This window comes from Phoxinus phoxinus (genome assembly GCF_949152265.1).
Source record: "Phoxinus phoxinus genome assembly, chromosome: 6".
In the NCBI taxonomy this organism is placed as follows: domain Eukaryota; kingdom Metazoa; phylum Chordata; class Actinopteri; order Cypriniformes; family Leuciscidae; genus Phoxinus; species Phoxinus phoxinus.
In genome coordinates this window covers 30,006,179-30,025,627 of record NC_136881.1, presented here as the reverse complement: position 1 = coordinate 30,025,627, position 19,449 = coordinate 30,006,179, and the positions used below count along the sequence as shown (strand labels likewise).

Below are 19,449 nucleotides of genomic sequence, written 5' to 3'. Positions count from 1 at the left end.
CTCTTTTACATGGATGCATAGGCCTAAACCACGGATTCACGCTGACATATTCCAACTGAAGCTGCATTGTTTATGTACTGTGCCTCCAATTATACAGTGGGGAAAAGAATCTGGGAAAGAGGTTGAGCTGCACGTCAAACGGATGGGGGAAAAAAAAAACGAGAAAGGAGAAAGAGGTTCATCTTAAATTGGAGACAGCAGAAAACATGAAAGATTTTCACGAAATCCTCATTATACAGTATGCTAAAGATGATATATTAAAAAAAATCTTGTGCGATTATTCTACGGAAAGCCAGCGGGGGGTGGGGGAGGGGGGAGGGGGGACTAGTATTTTATTCTATACAAACTTCTCATGAACAAGCATGTGACAAGCTGCCAGTAAGTGTGAATGACCCATTTAGCTTGAGGTTAAATGTGCAACCATTTCATTCATTCGTTTTTCTTCATTGGATGCACTATATAGTGACAGCTCTTTCAAAAATTATTTGTAAAATTATGTTCTAGCCTATTTCAAAAGCCACTGTAAGGATGACTTGTGGTTAGAAAACAAAGTGCTTGCAGAGTGGTCCATCATCATTATTATTCATTATAAACCAAAATGTTTAATATTAAGTTAAACTTTCATTAAAAAAATTATATTTTAAATTACATAAATATAGTATTTTTGTATTTTATAGAACATTTTGTGTTTTCTCTTGTATAAACTCATTGAGCATGACTGAATAAAACCATATTGAGCTGTTAATTTGTCATTTGTTCCTATAGATTTTCAGAAAGCTTCAGTTAGCAATGTAAATTATATAACTTATTGGAAACAAGAGCTAACAGAAAACAGAGTACTAAAAACTTTTTAAAGTCACTTGTTGTAATTTTGCTATCACAAAAGGAAGTACAGTACTCCACAGCTTTGATCTTGTGCATGTTTATACATTTCTCATTGAGTAAAACTTGAGTTGCAAATGTGAAGAATCAAAACAAAAATTTTTTTTTATCAAAATCCTTTCACTAAATCTTTTTTTTTTTTTTTTCTAGGACAAGGGTTTATGTGAGGGGAAAGTCATATGATGATTTTTTTTAAAGCCCAATTTAACCAAAAATATTTAAAACCATAAGAATTAGTAAAAGGTAAGAAGTATATAAAATCAAGACCTGCCAAAGCAACAAAGATGTGTAAATATATGTACCAAATATTAAAGTTCTAAGGCCAACTGTGCAAAGTGTTGCAAAAATATGCAGAATAAAATCTTACACTGAAAGTTGCTGGGTGTTTTTTCTTTTCTTTCTAGTTTCTAAGAAAGTTGTGATTGTGCCTTTGTTTTGGTTGTGGCCTTTGTTGAGGTAAAGTACACAGGCTGTGTAATTAGTCCTGAGGGTTTGTTAGCAGACTATAACCAAAAACCACTGAAGTTGTACTGGCTGCAAGAAAGACATGCAGAGCTATAGTGCAGAACTTGACAAGGCCGTGTGAAAAGGCACTTACAGCGGCGCCTTTGCTGCGATACTTTGACCCCACTCTGCTTATTCTTCAGGCTAATGTGTCAAAATGATTTGCTGCAATAAAGACAGCCCGTGTGATATGCATCCGGGGCACTTACAGAAGCGAGTTATGATGTTTGCTGCATGTAAATTCCATCAGCATGTGTTTGGAGCTCGTGAATGCAGTCGTATTACAGGCCATTAGAGACTTTCTTTACAAAGCCACTGGGACATACACCTGCTCAACTGTAAAGAATACTGCTGCAGCTGCCGTGTTATGACATCAATTGTGATTTATGATAGGCTATGCTGACAGCAAATTCTATTGCCTTATTTAGTGCTCTCAACATGTCTTATTTGGTGTTCAGAATATAGGTGTAATATTCTGCAATGGCACTGAGATAATATACTGTATAGCCATTCAAACAGAGTATTTTTCATGCATTTCTATGACATCTTTAAATTGAATGTGACACTGGATTAACCCCTGCCACCAGTTCATTTAAGGGTCAGTTGTAAAGTGGTTTGAAGGCAAATGGAGAGATGTTGTGCTAAATCTGAGCTAACATTGCTGAGACGGAGACAGGACTGATGCACAATTACCATTTCCTCGGATTTCCTCTGGGATTTTACACAACAACCCGGTTCGAGAGCAAACTCAAAACAGAAATTGAAGTAACATAAATAAATATCCTCTCAGTAATATTACAGTAACACTATCTATCTATCTATCTATCTATCTATCTATCTATCTATCTATCTACTATATTAAATTATATATATATATATATATATATATATATATATATATATATATATATATATATATATGTGTGTGTGTGTGTGTGTGTGTGTGTGTGTGTGTGTGTGTATACTCTGAATACTCTGAATACTCTGTTCTGTAGGCTAGATTTCCTATCAATCAAGCCCCAGGACCAAAATCCTAATATATTTATTATATATTTTCGCATTTATATAAAAACGCATTTTACAGTAACCAAAATTAATTTAAATCAAAACAAGTATGTAGCTAAAGTTAGTTAGATCGTCATTATATAGACTTTGTTGCCATCTAGTGGTTCAAGAAAGCACTGTAGCCTCCTAACTAAAGCATTTGTACCAATATTTTGCATATTACTAAACCTTTATAAAACTAAAGGTTGACAATGGGGAAAAATAATAATATAACAGAATAACATTTTGCTGTATATACCCTACATTGTATGAACTACTACATCAAGGTTTTAATGGTATTCCTTGACTTGCACAATTTAAAATGAATAGTTTACTCAAAATGAAAATGTACTCACCACAATGACATGAATTTAAATGTTTAGTAAGACTATGCCTTTAAGGAACTCTCTTTTTATCAGCTTATTGTGGTCCATTAGAAATCCTCATTTAAATATTTAAGATAATCCAACTCTAATGTACATCGAATTGTAGAATGAAAAAAAAAAAATCAGAAATTGCACAGAAGTTTGTTTTTATTTATCTTGCACACCTGATGTTCAGTCCCTGTCCATAGTTTTTTTATTTTTTATGGCTAATTAAAACAGTACTTTTAGCACTTCAATGACAGCCTCAAAAATCATACACTGAACATCCTTAATGTGCTAGAAAAAGATGAATATACAATATATGCCCTGGTAACAGATAACACACTGCAAAAGCCACAGCGATGCTATCATTTACTATATGCAATGCTATCCATCCCATGTCTAGCTGCCAAACTTCATCAGAATAAGCTGTTTATATCTGCATTTAGGGAATTTGATCTAGTGCTGAACAAAAAATCTAAGAAAAAATCTAAGCAAAATAATACTTCCTCTTAATTTTACAGGTGAACTCTGTTACTATGACGCCAGTCTGATATACACTACCGGTCAAGAGTTTGGAATAATTCAGATATTTTTGTTATGGTTTTGAAAGAAGTTCTCTTATGCTCACCAAGGCTGTGTTTATGTGATCAAAAATTCTGTAAAACTGTCATATTGTGAAATGTTATAACAAATTAAAATAACAATTTTAATATGTGTTTAAATGTAATTTAATCCAGTCTTTACTCCACGTGAACCTTCATGAATCGTTCTAATATATTTATTTAGTTCTCAATAAACATTTCTTATTATTATCAATGTTAAAAACAGTTTTTGATGCATTAAGTTTAATGGAAATTGTTATACACTACCATTCAAAAGTTTGGGGAAGGTAAGAAAAAAAAGTACTTTTATTCAGCAAGGATGCATTGACCTTGTCAAAAGTATAACAGAAAAGACATTTAAAATATTACAAAAGATTTATATTTCAAATAAATGCTGTTCTTCTTAACTTTTATTAATCAAAGAATCCTGAAAATTTATCGCGGTTTCCACAAAAATATTAAACAGCAATTTTTTTTTACAACATTGATAATAATAATAAGAACCATTATTAATAACTAAGACACCAATAACAAATCAGCAAATTAGAATAATTTCTAAGAATTATGTGACATTAGTAAAAAATATTAAATATAAAACTATTGTTTAAGATTGTAATAATTTCACAGTATTACTGGTTTAACTATTCTTAACTTATTTATTTTTGATCAAATAAATGCAGCCTCAGTGAGCATAAAATATTTATTTCAAAAACATTTAAAAAGAAAATCATAATTATTCCAAAGTTTGACTTTTTAATAAGATAGGCAATTTACCAAAGAAGTAATGCTTCACTATTCCCAGTGGTTAGCTGCACATCTATAGCATGTGGTTAATGCCACCATCGTGATGGCTTGGGTGCAAAAAGTTAGGGATCAGTTTGCTCTCCAAGGGTGTCCTGAGGGTCCCTAGTAGTTCCGCAGGAGCCAGGTAGGCGCAGATATGCCTAACTGGCTGAAATAAGCCCACCACCAGGGCTTCTCAGTTCTCTCCTCCCCGTTCTCTCCCAGCTCCCGCTGGCTGTACTGCTCAAACTGATTAAAGGGGTCAAAGCGCTCATAATTGTCCAGCTCAGGGATGTTGAAGTAGTCAAGAGAGGGATCTCGTGGGGCCTTCTTCAGCACAAAGTCCACTCTGCCCACCTGCATGTTCTTTGGCAGGTTAATCCGCTTAGATACTTTAGAGTAGCCAGTGGCAGCTGCAGTCACAATGTGAACACCTGGATTCAACAATCTCCAGTAATCACCATCCTCAGCTGTAGAGAGAGACAGAGGCAACATCAACACTCATTTACAACTGCATTATTCATTTCATGGTCAGTGCAAAGAATTGTAAAAGTGTGTTGAAGGTCGCATTATGACTTTACTATAATTTGTTACCTGTAGTGATATCATGTCGCATCCCCCTAACAGATATTGTTGCTCCTTTGATGCCATTTCCATGTTCATCCTTTACAATGCCCTTTATACCTCTGTGGACCTGCAAGTAACAGCTCAGAATGATGAAGTTGCTATTTACCTCATCTGGTGCCATATAGCCATTTAAAATAATCCTTTCTCTCAAACATAGATACTAGTGTAGTTAGAAGAGATCATGGGCCTATAGCCCCATATATTTCATCGTTTTTCTAAGTGTTTCAGGCATTGTTCTTTCTTTTATGTGTGCACTGCAACAATTAAGAAGAAATCTAAATAAAACAATTTTTTAAAGTACCAAAACCATCCTCTCTTATGAGATTGGACTAGTCCAGTGTGTTGCTGCCTTTTGGGGCAATGTTCATTAATTTAATTTGTTAGATACTGTAAAAATGTTTGAGAAAGTTGAGGAATATGAAAACGTACGAAGGATAAATTATACAATATAAACATTTCCTTACATTGATTTAACAAATTACATAAAGGAATAACGTGAAAGAAATAAACAAAATATGACCATACTTCTAATTGATAGCATTAAGAATTACAAAAAAAAAAATTGTATTAGAAGATTTCAGAAAAGTTATGTTTAAAGGGATAGTTCACCCAAAAATGAAAATTAGCCCATGATTTACTCCGAATCCATCCTAGGAAGCAATGCATTCGTGTAAGAAAAATATCCATATTTAAAACTTTATCGACTAAAATAACTAGCTTCCGGCAGACGGCCGTACTCGAGTCACGCCAAAAGAGTAACACTTGAACTTGACGCACAGTGTAATGGAGAACGCGGTTGCCCAGCCCTGTTTGAACTGCGAGAAGAGTCAAAGCTTACGCTACTCCTACGTCATACATCGTCAAGTGTTACTCTTTTGGCGTAGGTCGACTTGCGTTCGGCCGTCTGCCGGAAGCTAGTTATTTTAGTCGATAAAATTTTACATGTGGATATCTTTCACCACACGCATCGCTTCAGAAGGCCTTTATTAACCCCCCAGAGCCGTTTTGAGCACTTTTATCACGGATGGATAGGGTTTGATGGACTTCGAAAAAAATAAACCCATTGACTCCCATTATAAGGCTTGGAAGAGCCAGGACATTTTTTTATATCACTCTGTATTCGTCTGAAAGAAGAATGTCATATACACCTAGGATGGCTTCAGGGTGAGTAAATCATGGGCTAATTTAAATTTTTGGGTGAACTATCCCTTTAAAGCTACACTTATGTAACTTCATGCATTTTGCGGAAGAACATTGTATTGGTTGTGCTTCGGCTCTGCGTGACTGTGCGGATGAATATGGTTATCTTTCTGCTCATAAAACATTCACTACTAGGCTTAAAGTGTAACTTCACAGATTTTCAATCTGCTTTGTATTGTTACAATGTGGGTAGTAAATGAAAAATGTTTACTCGTTCTCTGTTTTACCTGGACCGAGAAATTCACGTTTATTTGTCTGCAAAAGTCCACTGGATGATGCAAAACGAGGGCTGGGATGGGGTTGGGCGGAACTAACAGAACGGCAGTTTCTTTGTTTTCCCCTTCATTTGGCCTAAAACACTGTTCCCTATCCCTAGTCGGTCCGACATACGCCAAGAGTGACGACTAATAGGAATCTCATAGAGGGGCCAATCCACTTCGAGTGTAACTACAACGAGTCAATGCAATCATTTGCAGCAGATGCTCTGCCACGCAGCGCGGGTATATAATGAGCAGCAGGTGTGATTGCACTTCAGCTTTTCGCTTTCGGAGCCGAGCGTTTCGAATGCTGTGTCTACAGAGAGTGTTGACGTTTCAACGTGTGCGGAGTTGGTGATACGGCGTGGCAGCGGGGTCGATAATCTCCTCTCTCTTCTCTTTTCTTTCAATTTCTTTGCCTTTTCATTGAGCAAACAAAGGTTGTTCTCATAGCTGGTATAGCTCGTACGGTGCGCTGTTTGAACGCTGAAAGGTCGTTTTTACGGCTGGTAAGAGATCGCCATGAAAAAGAGAGAGAGTCAGCACACGACAGGCCACCATCCCTGTCTGTGCTGCTGAGACCGTTCCCCTGTTTGCTTCAGCCCCAAGGAGAGCAGTTCCCTGAAAGAACTCTCACAAGTAGAGCTGCATCTTTTTAAAGATATCACTCAACTTGTTTGTTTCTGGATGCGTGCCGCAAAGGACCTCACACTTTGAGCGTTAAAGGTGACCGCGCGTCGGTGGGTCGTGCAATGTCCACGATGGTGGTCCAGGAACGCCATCTCTGGCGGACATGAGAGAGACAAACAAAATCAGGTTCCTTAACTAGGCCTCTTCGGCGACGCGGACGAGAACTTCACCCAGCAGTTCTCGGCTGTACAGAAGCAGACTGAGGCCATCAAACACATCCTGCCTCAGCGGTCAACTGCTGCTTCCATCCATCCATCCGCCGCCCGTATCAACTCAGTCTGCTCGTCGCCGAAGGCGTCCTCCTGCATCAGCCCTTGCTCCCGCGCCACAGCAGCAACCTCCACCTAAGTGGCGTCGGGGACCAGCCACAGGCAGGCCGCCCAGCCCTTCCAGGCCCCCGGCAAAAAGGCAAGAGGCCCTAGGACGGGCGACCCGGAGTATTTCATATGCAGCACAACCTACGGGTTAGTCCATATGTACATCTCCACATAACTCCTTTGGGGAAGAATGTGGCTTCGGCAGCGTTCTCCGTCATATGGAAAGGGCATGCTTTCCCAGTGTTATCCAATAGTCTCACTGTATGGGATACCACGGAACAACAGTAACAGATAATCTCTGTGTAAGCCCTCTCCTATCGTCCTCCCAGGCAAGAAGGGGCAGGAGGCTTGCACAGGGCACTGGAAGGGGGCAGCAGCTGTAGCGCTTTGGTATGGATTCCTATTAGTCGGTCCGACGTACGTCGAGAGTTACATAGATAGGGAACGTCTCGGTTACATATGGTGACCCTCGGTCCACGAAGGAGCGAACGGAGATGTATGCCCCCTCGCCACATCTCCTGTACCCCGCTGCGTGGCCGGGTCAACTGCTTGGCTCCTCAGCGAAAAACTGAAGTGCAATCACACCTGCTGCTCGTTATATACCCGCGCTGCGTGGCAGAGCAGCTGCTGCAAATGATTGCATGCCAATGTGCATTGGCTCGTTATAGTTACACTCGAAGTGGATTGGTCTCTCTAGCGAGATTCCTACTAGTCGGTCCGACGTAAGTCTCTATTCCCTCCTACAAGGAACGAGGGTTACAATATGTAACCGAGACCATTTTCGTGGTCATCCAGTATGAAATGTTGACTACAAAAACTGATTTTTTCAGATTTTCTGTTCCGGTTTTCTCTCCATATTTACGATTCTTTGCAGCCTTTATCCTTCACAGTTTACTTTATCCAGTATAGATCCTTCACTGGAAACCGAAAGTAACTCACTCCTGCTAAGTGTTCAATTTTTGAATTCTTGCATCTGGGAACAATACAAGTCGACACCATTATGACTAAAAGTTTGCTAGAAAGTATTTCCTAAAGCCATGTCGCATTTACAATAACTATTAGATTTACAGAAACTTGTAAATAGCTGAAGACTTTACCGTAGCTATACCCATTAACAGACACGGTACTTCCTTGAAAATAAATTCCAGCACAGCGCTGTAACAACCATAATGAAATGACCCTTCACAATAGATAATGCTTTACAATGAACTCTGTTAGAGAGCTACATATGGCAATTTATCTGTTCAATAAAACACCTTACTCATCTGTGGCACGCCATCTCCACATTTCAAATCCCTCATTTCTCCCATCTCCGCACAGCCAAGCCAATGTTGATTCTGGTTTTATCACAAGCTCTGTCGCGTTCTCTTTTGCCAGCAGATTCTCCCCTGTTCTGCGCTTTTTTTTAAGACAGATGATTCCCCGGAGGTTGGAGATTTAGCTGCTCCATGTCAACCTTTCTCACTCGTTGTGACAACTACTGTAACCTATGCCACTCCCAAACCATACACGCATCAAAGTAGCTGGAGCAACTTTTCTCTATTTACGGATATGACAAGACGTGAAAGGTGAAATATGTACACGATTTCCCACGAAAACCACCCCGTCAGGTCTAAAATATAAACCCTTATAATAGGCTTACCATAGTCAGTCATGTTTTGGAAGGAGTCTACCTTTAAATATGCAAACAAGGCATTATGAGATCAAACATGCACTTATTTGCAGACATTTCAAGAACAGAAATCTGAACATTGGATAAAGCCAGGTTCAGAATTCTTGTTTCATTTTGTTGAAATATTAGTGTCAAAGGTTTTTACAGAGGGGATTTTGAATATCTATTTTTATGATTCCATAAATCATAAAATACTGTCAACAGCCAGAATTAAAAATGAAAAAGAAATTTAAATCAATCACATTATGTAGCATGTGAGGAAACAAACAAACAAACAAAAAAACAAAAACAAAGATAAGAGTCCAGGCAGCTGCAACTTTGAAATCTATGCTTAGCTCGATGACCCCAAAGAAGAGTGAACTCACAGACTCCATGAAGCTGAGCAGTGCCTCCTTATTCCTGAGCCACTCAGGGTAGAGCTCCACCTCAGAGGGGAATTTATCACAGCCCAACTCCACTGTGATCTCATAACAGTTACTGTGCAGGTAGTTAAAATCTGACATCCCTGAAACAATAACACATAAACAGACATGTGTGGACAACATGTGGACACTGACAAAACACACACTGGATGGCAAAATGTCCTCATTTTGGGGGGATTTTTGGGGGGAATGTCTCACAAACTGTACAGCTAGATGGAGATTTTACACAAAATAAATGGCTTGCTCATTTTGCTCATGGATAGGTAGGGCTACATATTTAACTGAATTTAATTAAGCCTCAAAAACACATTGATTCTTCTTTAAGGAAAGCATTTACCTCCAGCAAAGCTATACCACAGTGCTCCATTGGTTATCCCTCCTTTACTGGCAAATGAGGCTCCACATCTCTCTGTGTCATTGTTGGACATAGTGGCATGGGAATCTGCATATATCCGAGCCAACTGCCTAAAGATCTACACACAGGAAATGACTTTGTTACGCAAAATAAGTGCGTGCAGGAGCTTCGTCTGCAACAGTTGGAGGAACATACATTTACTCACTTGTTCATCTGGTGTGGGTGAGAGTATCCTTTCTTCTTGGGGGTGTCTAGAGAAGTCAAAGGGGTATGAGATGACCAGTTCTCCTCCATGCAGACTGGCAGATATAACAAAAGGATAGGATCTAATCCACTTCATTATAGCATAAGTCTCTGGTGCAACTACCTAAAAGTAAATCAATAAAAAGAAATGAACACAAGACGTCCAAAATTTCAGTTTCTCCATGCTCACAACTAAACCATATTCTGTGATTGCATGGGAATGCATTCACTTCTACCTTATTTAACCAGTAGGATTCAGGGATGGGGATGTGGTCACTACGGAAATGTCTGAAGCGACGCCGATTGTAGAAGATGGAGGTGAGGTCAGGGAAGTTGCGGTTGAGATCGAGATTCTGTGCGTTGGCCCGACCGCTGGTCCATCCATTGTACTCATGACCCTAAATGTTACAAATACAGTCATCAAAAAATCACGGGCAAATTTTTTACAGGGTTTCAAAGAGAGTCACTAAATACGTAAGAACATTTGTAATACTCTTTTTCAATTTACATGCAAGACATTTGCTACACATGACCAATTAAGGAGTTAAACAATTTAACACATTGGATGGATCGGAAAGCCAAAATGAAAGTCAGGCATTAAGGAAGAGGTGAAGGGTTAAAGACTGTAGACAGTGAATGAAAATTTATAAAAAAGACAGAAAATATCAGAACCAGGCAAAGATACGTCTGTTAGTGTTAAATGAATAGACCAACATGGTTTTATCCTCTTATTTAAGATTCAATTCATCGTCCTACAATTGTTTCCAACACAACACATTATATTCTTCAACATCCCCCGTGGTTCAGTAAAGAGATTTATGAATCTACTATTAGTTTAACAAGCTATTGTTAAAATACTGCTGTGTTATATGACAAAGAAAATGCGGGCAATTGTCTATTAGAGTGGTTAGTCATGCCTCCCTTTACCAGTTGTCCTTTTCAGTTCATAGCTGAATCACTAGGCCAATTTTTGCTATGGTTTTTATTTCCTAAGCAGTGATAAACTGTGCCAACTTTAAAACACAATTATTCCACAATAGCATGGACTTCCTCCGAGGCCTGACCTGTTCTGGAGGACACTCTCTGGTGCAGGGAGCTTGGCATGGTCAGTCAGCCGACAAACAGACAGGCAGACAGACTCAGACAACAAAATATTTACTTCCTGGTAGATGTTTTCGGGGTCGTTCCTATCGGCTACCTCAGAAGCGGCAATCTCGTAGCCGTCAGGATTCATGGAGGGCAGGATATGGATGCGCGTGGTGTTGATGAGGGTCTGAATTCGCTCATTGCCCAGCAGATACTCCGAGCACAGATACTGAGCCAGGTATATCAGCAGCTGTCGGCCGAGAACCTCGTTTCCATGCATGTTCCCAATCAATTTGATCTCAGGCTCCACTAGAGGGCAGTGAAGAGACAAATGAACAGGAATTTAATCAAAGCTAAATTCAGAATAGTAGCTATTGTATTGTATTGGCCGTGCCTGCCCTGATGACCCTGATGACATAACTTTGTATTTCTTTGAAATAAAAATCTTTTGTAATATTATAAATGTTTTTACTGTCACTTTAGAGGCATTTAATGCATCCTTGCAGAATACAAGTATACGTTTCTTTGATTTAAAAAAAATGTAACTGTTGTGTACCTCATACTCACATAGGTCATGTTGTCCAGGGTTATTAGAGAATTCAATAACCAGCAAGTCTTTTCCTTCCACACTGCGTCCAATGCTGTACGTATTCGAGATATGTGGGCATTTAGCTGCCGTCTTCTTCAGGATGCTGAACATCTGAGAGTTGGAGTGGTAAGTGAACTGAAGGATAGTGGAAAGACCACCATCAGATATGTTGGCAAAGGCCACATCCTGCTTTTCTGAGGGGAGAAAGTATGTTTTTTTTTAATACATATAAATACTTTTTAAAGAGATAGTTCACCCAAAAATTAACATTCAGTCACCCTTTTCTCACCCTCAAGTTGTTCCAAACCTGTATGAATTCCTTTCCTCTGCTGAACACAAAAGAAGATCTTCTGAAGAATGTCAGTAACCAAAAAGTTGATGGGCCCCATAGACTTCCACAGTATTTTGTTTCCATATACTATGGAAGTCAATGGGGTCCATCAACTGTTTGGTTACTGACATTCTTCAAAATATCTTCTTTTGTGTTCAGCAGAGGAAATAAATTCATACAGGTTTGGAACAACTTGAGGGTGAGTAAAGGATGACATAATTGTCATTTTAGGGTGAACAACCCTTTTAATACTTTTTAATTAATCATATAAGCATATTAATGAATATTTTTTATGAACTTATATTTTACTTGAATCACTCCACAATGCTTACCTCTTAGGTCTGACAATGGGTCATGACAACCCTCCTCACTGCTAACAAAGAATCGGTCGCAGTCCAGAAAGTAAGGCCATGCCATTTGGATGGCCTCAAAGGCATGGACACAGCTTTTTTTCACCATCTCACACGAGCTACGGCACGGCTTCATAAGTCTGTCGTCTTGACAACGTGGAGCCAACACTGAGCAGCCCAGCAGACGGATGTCTGGAGAACACTCTCCTTTCAGCAGCCCGTGGATCACGCTCAAGAGAAGGTACTCTGCACCCATCTCTAATTCCTGTCGTGAACGGTGGCCCACAATGTTGGGGAATGTGGTGTGGCTGTAGGGCACGTCCTGACAGTAACCAAGCACCATCTCTATGCACTGCGCTAGAGACAGGATTTTAATTTAGAATCAGTTTGAGGTGCATAGATGAAGAATGCATTTCATTTAATATGGAAACATCGCTCCAAGTTCTTGAAATGGAACAGTTTGTAGAATGTCATCTGCAGTGGAATGTTTTTAATACCAGATTTTGAAGGGAGGGCCTAATAAATCAAATATATGGAATGTTTGAAAGTTTCGAGAAAGAGATTCATGGATGCTTCGCTTATTCAGCCTATTATAAATACCTTCTTACAATGACAGTATGTGACACCCAGCATGATTAGTATCAGATTAATTATTCTTATTTAAGCAAATTGCACCTTATAAGATGACTTTTACTAAATCACCCTAAGGCCTTTAAAGACATATCATGGACAAGCCCCATCTTGCAGTGATGTTTGGTATTCAGAGTACCTTTTCCCCCCATACCTTACAGGCTTGAGCTGTGAAACAAAAACGTTTTTGCACTCTATTTCAGAAGACCATGCAACATGATATAACAAATATAACAATATATACATGCAGCAACCTGACTCATTTCCACAATGGAATAAAGGGAGTATACTTACGCCTCTCTTCTGCAGGTGTTCGGCATCTTCCTAAAAAATAATAATTCACAGAGGATGTTACAGCTGCTGAAGTCAGTGCAAAGCTAGTCTCTGAAGGCTAGATGGCAGTAGAGTACACAGTGGAAAGAAAGGCATCTTTCTGCAGGAATATTGCATGACAATCAAGCCTTCGCACACTTGGTGCTTGCATTTGTAAATGCAAAAAGTTATTTGACCTCTGAGCATTTATACTGCCAGTCAAAAGTTTGTTCACACCCTCTCATTCTTTATTATAGCTATTTACACATTTTAAACGTATAGTACATTTTAACTAACATTTTATACTAATGCTTTTGCTTTTTACACTAATATTTAGCTTTTTTTTTCTTCTTTACTAATAAAACAAACTATTTAAAAACGTTAATTAAAAACAATGATTTATTAACAATAGTGTTATACACATTACAATTATACTTGTATACAAAAAATTGTCACAAAAATAAAAATAAATAAATAAGTAAAATTAAGACCATGATAAACTAATTCAAAAGAGCATTCAGACTAGTATAGTGTTATATTGCCAACACGTTTCCAGTTTCCCCTCATAAAATTGCAGTTAACTGTAGCCTACTAAAATGGGTGCAACACTGAATGAATGTATACGGTTACCTATTGCTGCTTCTTCCGGTTCACATCGTGGGACGCTCAAGCATGTCGCCAGTGCGCTTATAAGAATTAAAACCGTGAGCATTTTGTTGTCCATAAACTGAGTGATGTGGCATTCGCAACGACGTACAAAGTTGATCATCTTCCGAAAAGTCCCGCTACCCCCATCGCTTAAGGGAGAGCCTGCACGAGCACCGCTGCCAAATGATCAAATTACAGCAAAAAAAAAAAAAAAAAAAAAAAAAAAAAGTTTCTCCCGCGGTAGGCGGCCGCTCTTCTGCTGTCTGGGACCCACTGTAATTACAGTTCTTCCAGAAAGCCCGACTTCACATTTACCCTTTTTGTGGTATAGACTTGTTTCAAAATCAATGCCGTGTTAAAGAAAAGAAAGGGGAACAAATCATTTTCTTTTCATTTTCTTGACTGTATGGCTATTCCCTGTGTGTGGTAAAATCACTTGCCTGGATAGGATTCAGAAAGGCGGGTCCACATGGCTAAATAAAGAACCACACTTATTTGTTTAGACAGTTTATGAATAAAGGAACTCAAGACCTGCAAAAAGCAGTAGCCTATGTCGTATACGAGTAAGAAAAATTGTTATTCACTAATCTAGCAACCCGATCACACTAAATGCGTCTAGCACGCTGTGTGTTTATCGTGTAATTTATACGCGAAAATAAGTTTTTACGTGCATATACGCATGGGTTGGTTAGGGTAGGTTTAGTAGTGGTGTGGGGTGCGTGTGTAGCTATTATACTTTGGGTAGAATTAGTGGTGTGGGGTGCGTGTGTAGCTATTATACTTTGGGTAGAATTAGTGGTGTGGGGTGCGTGTGTACACACGCAATGAAGTGCGTATCAAATGCACGCGCAACTGCGTATATGCACGTAAAAACTCATTTTCGCGTATAAATTGCACGATAAACACACTGCGTGCTATAGAGACGCTTTTACCTTTGGAAGTAAAAAAAAATAGTGTAGAATGGTAGGCCGATACAAGTAGGCTACCACGAAAGTTATATCTTTTGTTTTAAATTGCACATATTTTCTTGCTTGTTGTTATGTCATAGGTCAAAGGAAAGGACACAAGGGTCAAAGGGCAATGCATATGGTGGATGTATGGGAATGTATAGTCTACACACCTGCACAGTTCTTTATGATTTTAACTTGAATTTCTGAACATGTAAAACTCGAACTTAATGTGTTGAATTCCATTGTGTTTTACATTTTTATTTGTTTACCAATACAGTAATTTTAAATTGTGCAATCTCCTTATAGAAATAACTCATTGTAAGCTGTGCATTTCAGTATGTCTTGTTATGATTGATGTTTCAAAATGTTTCTTTTTCATGTGACTTGTCAACTAATTTACTTCTAAAAGACACATAACTTCTACCAGAAAAGTAACAGTGGCAACCATGGCAGTTCGATGAGGCAACAAAATAATTATTAGAATATTAAATCAAATAGAAACATACATTTTAAACAAATTTTCACCTTTCAAGACACTTTTTAATAGCCTTGTGGCCCTGCCAGAGACTGCACTTAGCAGAAAAAGGTTGTAAATATTTAATTACATGAGAGATTTAAGTTTGTATTCGTGCTAGGAGTTACACGTTGAGTTACATGCCGTGTAGGCATATTATGAGGTATGTGTTGATGGATGGCGAAAAGTTTATCCAAATAAATATGTCATGCTATGGCAACATATATACAATTCTTAAAACTCTTCTATACTATAATTATTTTTATTTCAGAATGTACATCATAATTCACATTATAGGACTATGTTGTGAATAAAGAGTCAAAGATGAGTGTGCAAAAATAAAATAAAATCCAGTGATTGGCAAAGTTTATGGGCTCCCAAGGTTTCAAAAGACTAAGAAATGATACAGTATAAGCCATTACTTCAGAAATTATAGGCAGTTTGGTTTGGAATTTTCACCTGCTCTAGTGACAGTTTTCCTTCAACTTGTTAACCCTTTGTGAGCAGCATTCATTTTCCATGTCTGAGGGGCTGCTGTGACCAGACAGTGTGTATGAGTCCCGTCCCAAAATCCTGTTAAACAATTCAAAAAGGGCCTTCTTATATTGTTGGCGTAAGAGGGAGTAGACGAAAGGGTCAGAGGCCGCTTTGCTGTACACCAAGCACTTACTTATGATCCCCCAATAACGGTCGATTTTTACCGAAGGAGTCAGTTCAGTCAGTCTATGAGAAAAGAAGGATATTAGGCTATTATAGAAACATTCAATATGGCATGGTATTCAGGAAATTGATGTATGACTATACTGGAAATAATGTTCAATAAACTAGTGTTCTTAGTATTTACTAGTCTGCTCTGTAGTGTTTAACTTGTAGTTAGAGGTTGACTTAATCATATTACATAATAGGGCCCACATGCAAAAAATAATATCCTTTTTGTTGAGAAATAAAGGTGTAAATGTTCAATACATTATAGAAAGACATTAAGATATACAATATTAACTTTCACAAATAAACCTACGATTAACTGGAGTTAATATTGTGACAACTAGCCCCGGTCTCCCCTTACTGTTATAGGCCTGTATAAGTATTGCCATTGAAATAATAGTCAATATTTTACGGTTATCATTTTTTATAACCTCCATTCAACTAAAATGTATTATCATAAAGCAATACCGTGTTATGACATAGGGGGCGAAGCACAGGACGAACGACCCAATGAATATGCAGATTTTCTTTGTGGCCCTCCGTCTCCTTTTCTTCTGCTCCAGTAAGCACCGTTGTTTCACACTAAGAAGTTTAAAAAAAAAAAATACGTCACGAATAGGCGATACATGCTTAGTAACAGTAACTGTTGTATAATGTTTTAAATGTACCTTGGGTGAATGTCGACAAGTAGCATGAGTGTCTGCACCGTTATAACGTCTATCCTCTTACAATGGAAGCGAGCAACTAGTAGTACTTTCAGGTAGGTAAAGCATAGGATGAAGAGAGAGAGGGCGAAAGTACATGCGTGGAACACTGTGGTGAACACTATGAAGTGCCCACGGCTGCCATCATCGTCTCCCAGGTGCACAGTGCACGATGCGTACGCGGGACTATAGTCGAGCCACGACAGCAGGACAGCAGCCAGCGAGAATGCGAGCGAGTGAAGCCAGGCATAACTGACCATCAGCGCGGCGTTCTTGAGTCTCATTTTGCTGGAATAAGTCAAAGGAAAAACCACGGCTATCCAGCGGTCTATGCTGAGAGCTGCCATGCTCAACATTGTGTTGGTAGTCAGAAAAGTATCCATAAAACTCACCGTTTGGCAAAAGTGATCGCCAAACGGCTTTTGCCGTTTTACGACCCCAAATAGTGTAGAAGGCATGTTGAGAACGGTGATGAGGATGTTGCAGAATGAGAGGTTCATGATAAATATCCCTGGTACCTGTGCACGAACTTGTGCGCTGCAGGTGAAACATACTAACACTAGCAAGTTCGCCACGAGTGACACAACTGCAATTACAACGATGAGTAACTCTAGAAATATTTCCAATAAGTTCATGTCTCTTTCTAAAGTAAATAACTGCTGATTTGTTGCGGTGATTTGTCCGTGATTTCCCCGTGGGTCCTCGTTGGCTCATCTTTGCTGCTTTCCATTCTGCTTTGGTAAAAATGAACGGTCACTGGCGATGAGTGCTGTCCAGTGTGCTGAAGTAGCCTAATCTCTGAATGACTTGATTGCCATCACATCCTTTAATTAAGCTCAATCCTGTCGTCCACATTGACTAGGTTAAAATTATCATATTTGTATGAATTTATATTAGGCACCGCAAAACAACACGTTCGAAGGTGAATTGAGAGCGCGCAGTCGGAGCGCGTGCTCATGCGCATTGGAGTCTTCTCTGAGCGCTCCGGCTCACGTGCAGCCAGTTTATTGCATGTGACGATTGCTTGATAAACATGCAGTTTGGCCAGCGGGAAAGATGGAAGAGATGGATTATTTTAAGCCTACGGAAGCTGCAAAACTCTGTTCAAATATAAAATAGGCTAATTCATGTTATGCAGTAGCCTAAGTTTTGAGGTATTGTAACATAAAAAAAATTATTTATCAGAGAAATCAGAAGCTTGATTATAGGTGGAAAGTAACGAATTACATTTACTCGCGAATTATAGGCTATATTCACAGCAGCACAATTGTGATGATTCTTAACAGTCTGGAACCTAATAAAATGGAAATAAAGAATTAACACAATGGAATGAGAAGTTAGCCATTGATCAGTGAATAATTTAAAGATCATTTCTATATTCCATAACATATAGTGCTTGACTCACTTCAATTGTACAAAAGTGCACAACATTTTCCATTTTCTTCTACATTTCTTTCTTTCTTGGGAGAACAAATGTGAAACGTGTTTCTTTCACACGCACATGCAAATACAAAATTGCTCAGCAGGTAAAGCCAGGGCTATTTTTCATCATCACTATGGCAACTTGTAAAGCATGTGATCTTTTTCCATCTTTTGAGGGTTTTCTTTTTTTCTTTAAACACTGAGGACAATATGAAACATGTTTGTCAGGGTAGTATTTTGAGGCGGCTGATCTGCATAATGGGACTAAAGACCTCTTAAGGATTTTCTTTCTGTTTGAAAATTTATGATCGAAAAGTTATTTATTGAATACTGAGAAAACCAATGCCCAACTTAACTAAATTCCAAATAAATAAATAAAAATACTGGCAGTGCTATCTTTACAAATGGCTCTTAATACACAAAAGGCTATCTGAATAATAGCCTACTTCATTTTCCCTGTCAGTTTGGTTAAACTACCTGTATTATAAGATAAATTCAACCTCTGTCTATTATTTAAGATGAAGAGTCCTGTCCTATCGCCTGGTTCAGTCTCAGAGCCAGGCGATGAAGATGATGAGCATGCAGTGCAGGTTAAATAAAGACTGTGTATAAAAACTGCAAAGCATCACCAACAGAATGTGTTCATAACCTCATTTACAAATAGCTTTGGTAACACAATGGTGTCATCATACTGCATTGCATTATATTGTAGTGAATCAGAATGCAAATGAAAATGTCTCTGCTGTGATTCAATTTGCAGATTCGCAAGTCTCTGACAGCGCCTCAACAGTTTACTATCATGCATTGAGATATTCTCTCATCGTGTTTAGCTATTAGCTCTGCTCATGGTCATTTTAGATGTCTTGCCGTAAAACCTCTTTAGAGTGCTGAGGAAGTGTCCCGTGGTAAAGAAGGAAACCTCTTTGTGTTCACATGTTCAGACCCTGAGAGGATGTTACGCAAGAAAGTGCTGATGAGAGAACCACTTAAGATGTCAACAGTCAGGGTATACCTCTCTTTCCTTCCCTCGTTCACTCTCTTCATTCTGTATATAGAGAGAGAGATTACATAATAGTATGTCTAGAGGTCAGGATGAATTTTTGCTGTGCATATGGAGGTGTACTGTACTCATATCCACACCTCCATTTTTTGTCCATAAAATAGGCTACAACTACATACACATTTCTTAAACGCACACGTTTGATTTCCTATCATAGTGGGCAATTTACATTGACTTCTATT

General features: G+C 38.6%; 2 protein-coding genes across 3 annotated transcripts; both read right to left on the bottom strand.

Annotated features, from left to right (window-relative positions):
- Positions 1–3,519: 3,519 nt before the first annotated feature.
- Positions 3,520–14,079, bottom strand: cpz (carboxypeptidase Z). 2 transcript variants are annotated; one of them, XM_079616444.1, is made up of 11 exons: positions 13,895–14,079; positions 13,247–13,276; positions 12,305–12,679; positions 11,620–11,835; positions 11,126–11,361; positions 10,203–10,364; positions 9,929–10,090; positions 9,706–9,841; positions 9,312–9,451; positions 4,778–4,877; positions 3,520–4,653 (listed from the first exon to the last, which is right to left on the bottom strand). In XM_079616444.1, the coding sequence occupies exons 1-11, from the start codon at positions 14,031–14,033 to the stop codon at positions 4,307–4,309; spliced, it is 2,043 nt and encodes a 680-aa protein (XP_079472570.1). In that variant the 5' UTR covers positions 14,034–14,079; the 3' UTR covers positions 3,520–4,306. The 2 variants fall into 2 exon arrangements, with proteins under 2 accessions (XP_079472570.1, XP_079472571.1); XM_079616445.1 differs by having other exon boundaries at positions 11,165–11,361.
- Positions 14,080–14,169: 90 nt separating this feature from the next.
- On the bottom strand, positions 14,170–17,762 carry gpr78a (G protein-coupled receptor 78a). The gene is made up of 4 exons (XM_079616486.1): positions 16,750–17,762; positions 16,550–16,663; positions 14,730–16,099; positions 14,170–14,684 (listed from the first exon to the last, which is right to left on the bottom strand). The coding sequence occupies exons 1-3, from the start codon at positions 17,418–17,420 to the stop codon at positions 15,841–15,843; spliced, it is 1,044 nt and encodes a 347-aa protein (XP_079472612.1). The 5' UTR covers positions 17,421–17,762; the 3' UTR covers positions 14,170–14,684; positions 14,730–15,840.
- Between the last annotated feature and the right edge of the window lie 1,687 nt (positions 17,763–19,449).

What these genes read in the sequence shown, in the direction of transcription:
- cpz (XM_079616444.1), bottom strand. Translation starts at nt 14,033, where the DNA reads ATGATCAACTTTGTACGTCGTTGCGAATGCCACATCACTCAGTTTATG. An exon ending in AACACCTGCAGAAGAGAGGC is followed by an intron (nt 12,680 to 13,246) that starts GTAAGTATACTC and finishes TCCTGTCTCTAG; the next exon opens with CGCAGTGCATAGAGATGGTG. An exon ending in TGCTCAGCTTCATGGAGTCT is followed by an intron (nt 4,878 to 9,311) that starts GTGAGTTCACTC and finishes TGTTACTTGCAG; the next exon opens with GTCCACAGAGGTATAAAGGG.
- gpr78a (XM_079616486.1), bottom strand. Translation starts at nt 17,420, where the DNA reads ATGAACTTATTGGAAATATTTCTAGAGTTACTCATCGTTGTAATTGCA. An exon ending in CTTGTCGACATTCACCCAAG is followed by an intron (nt 16,664 to 16,749) that starts GTACATTTAAAA and finishes TAAACTTCTTAG; the next exon opens with TGTGAAACAACGGTGCTTAC. An exon ending in GCCCCCTATGTCATAACACG is followed by an intron (nt 16,100 to 16,549) that starts GTATTGCTTTAT and finishes CTTTTCTCATAG; the next exon opens with ACTGACTGAACTGACTCCTT.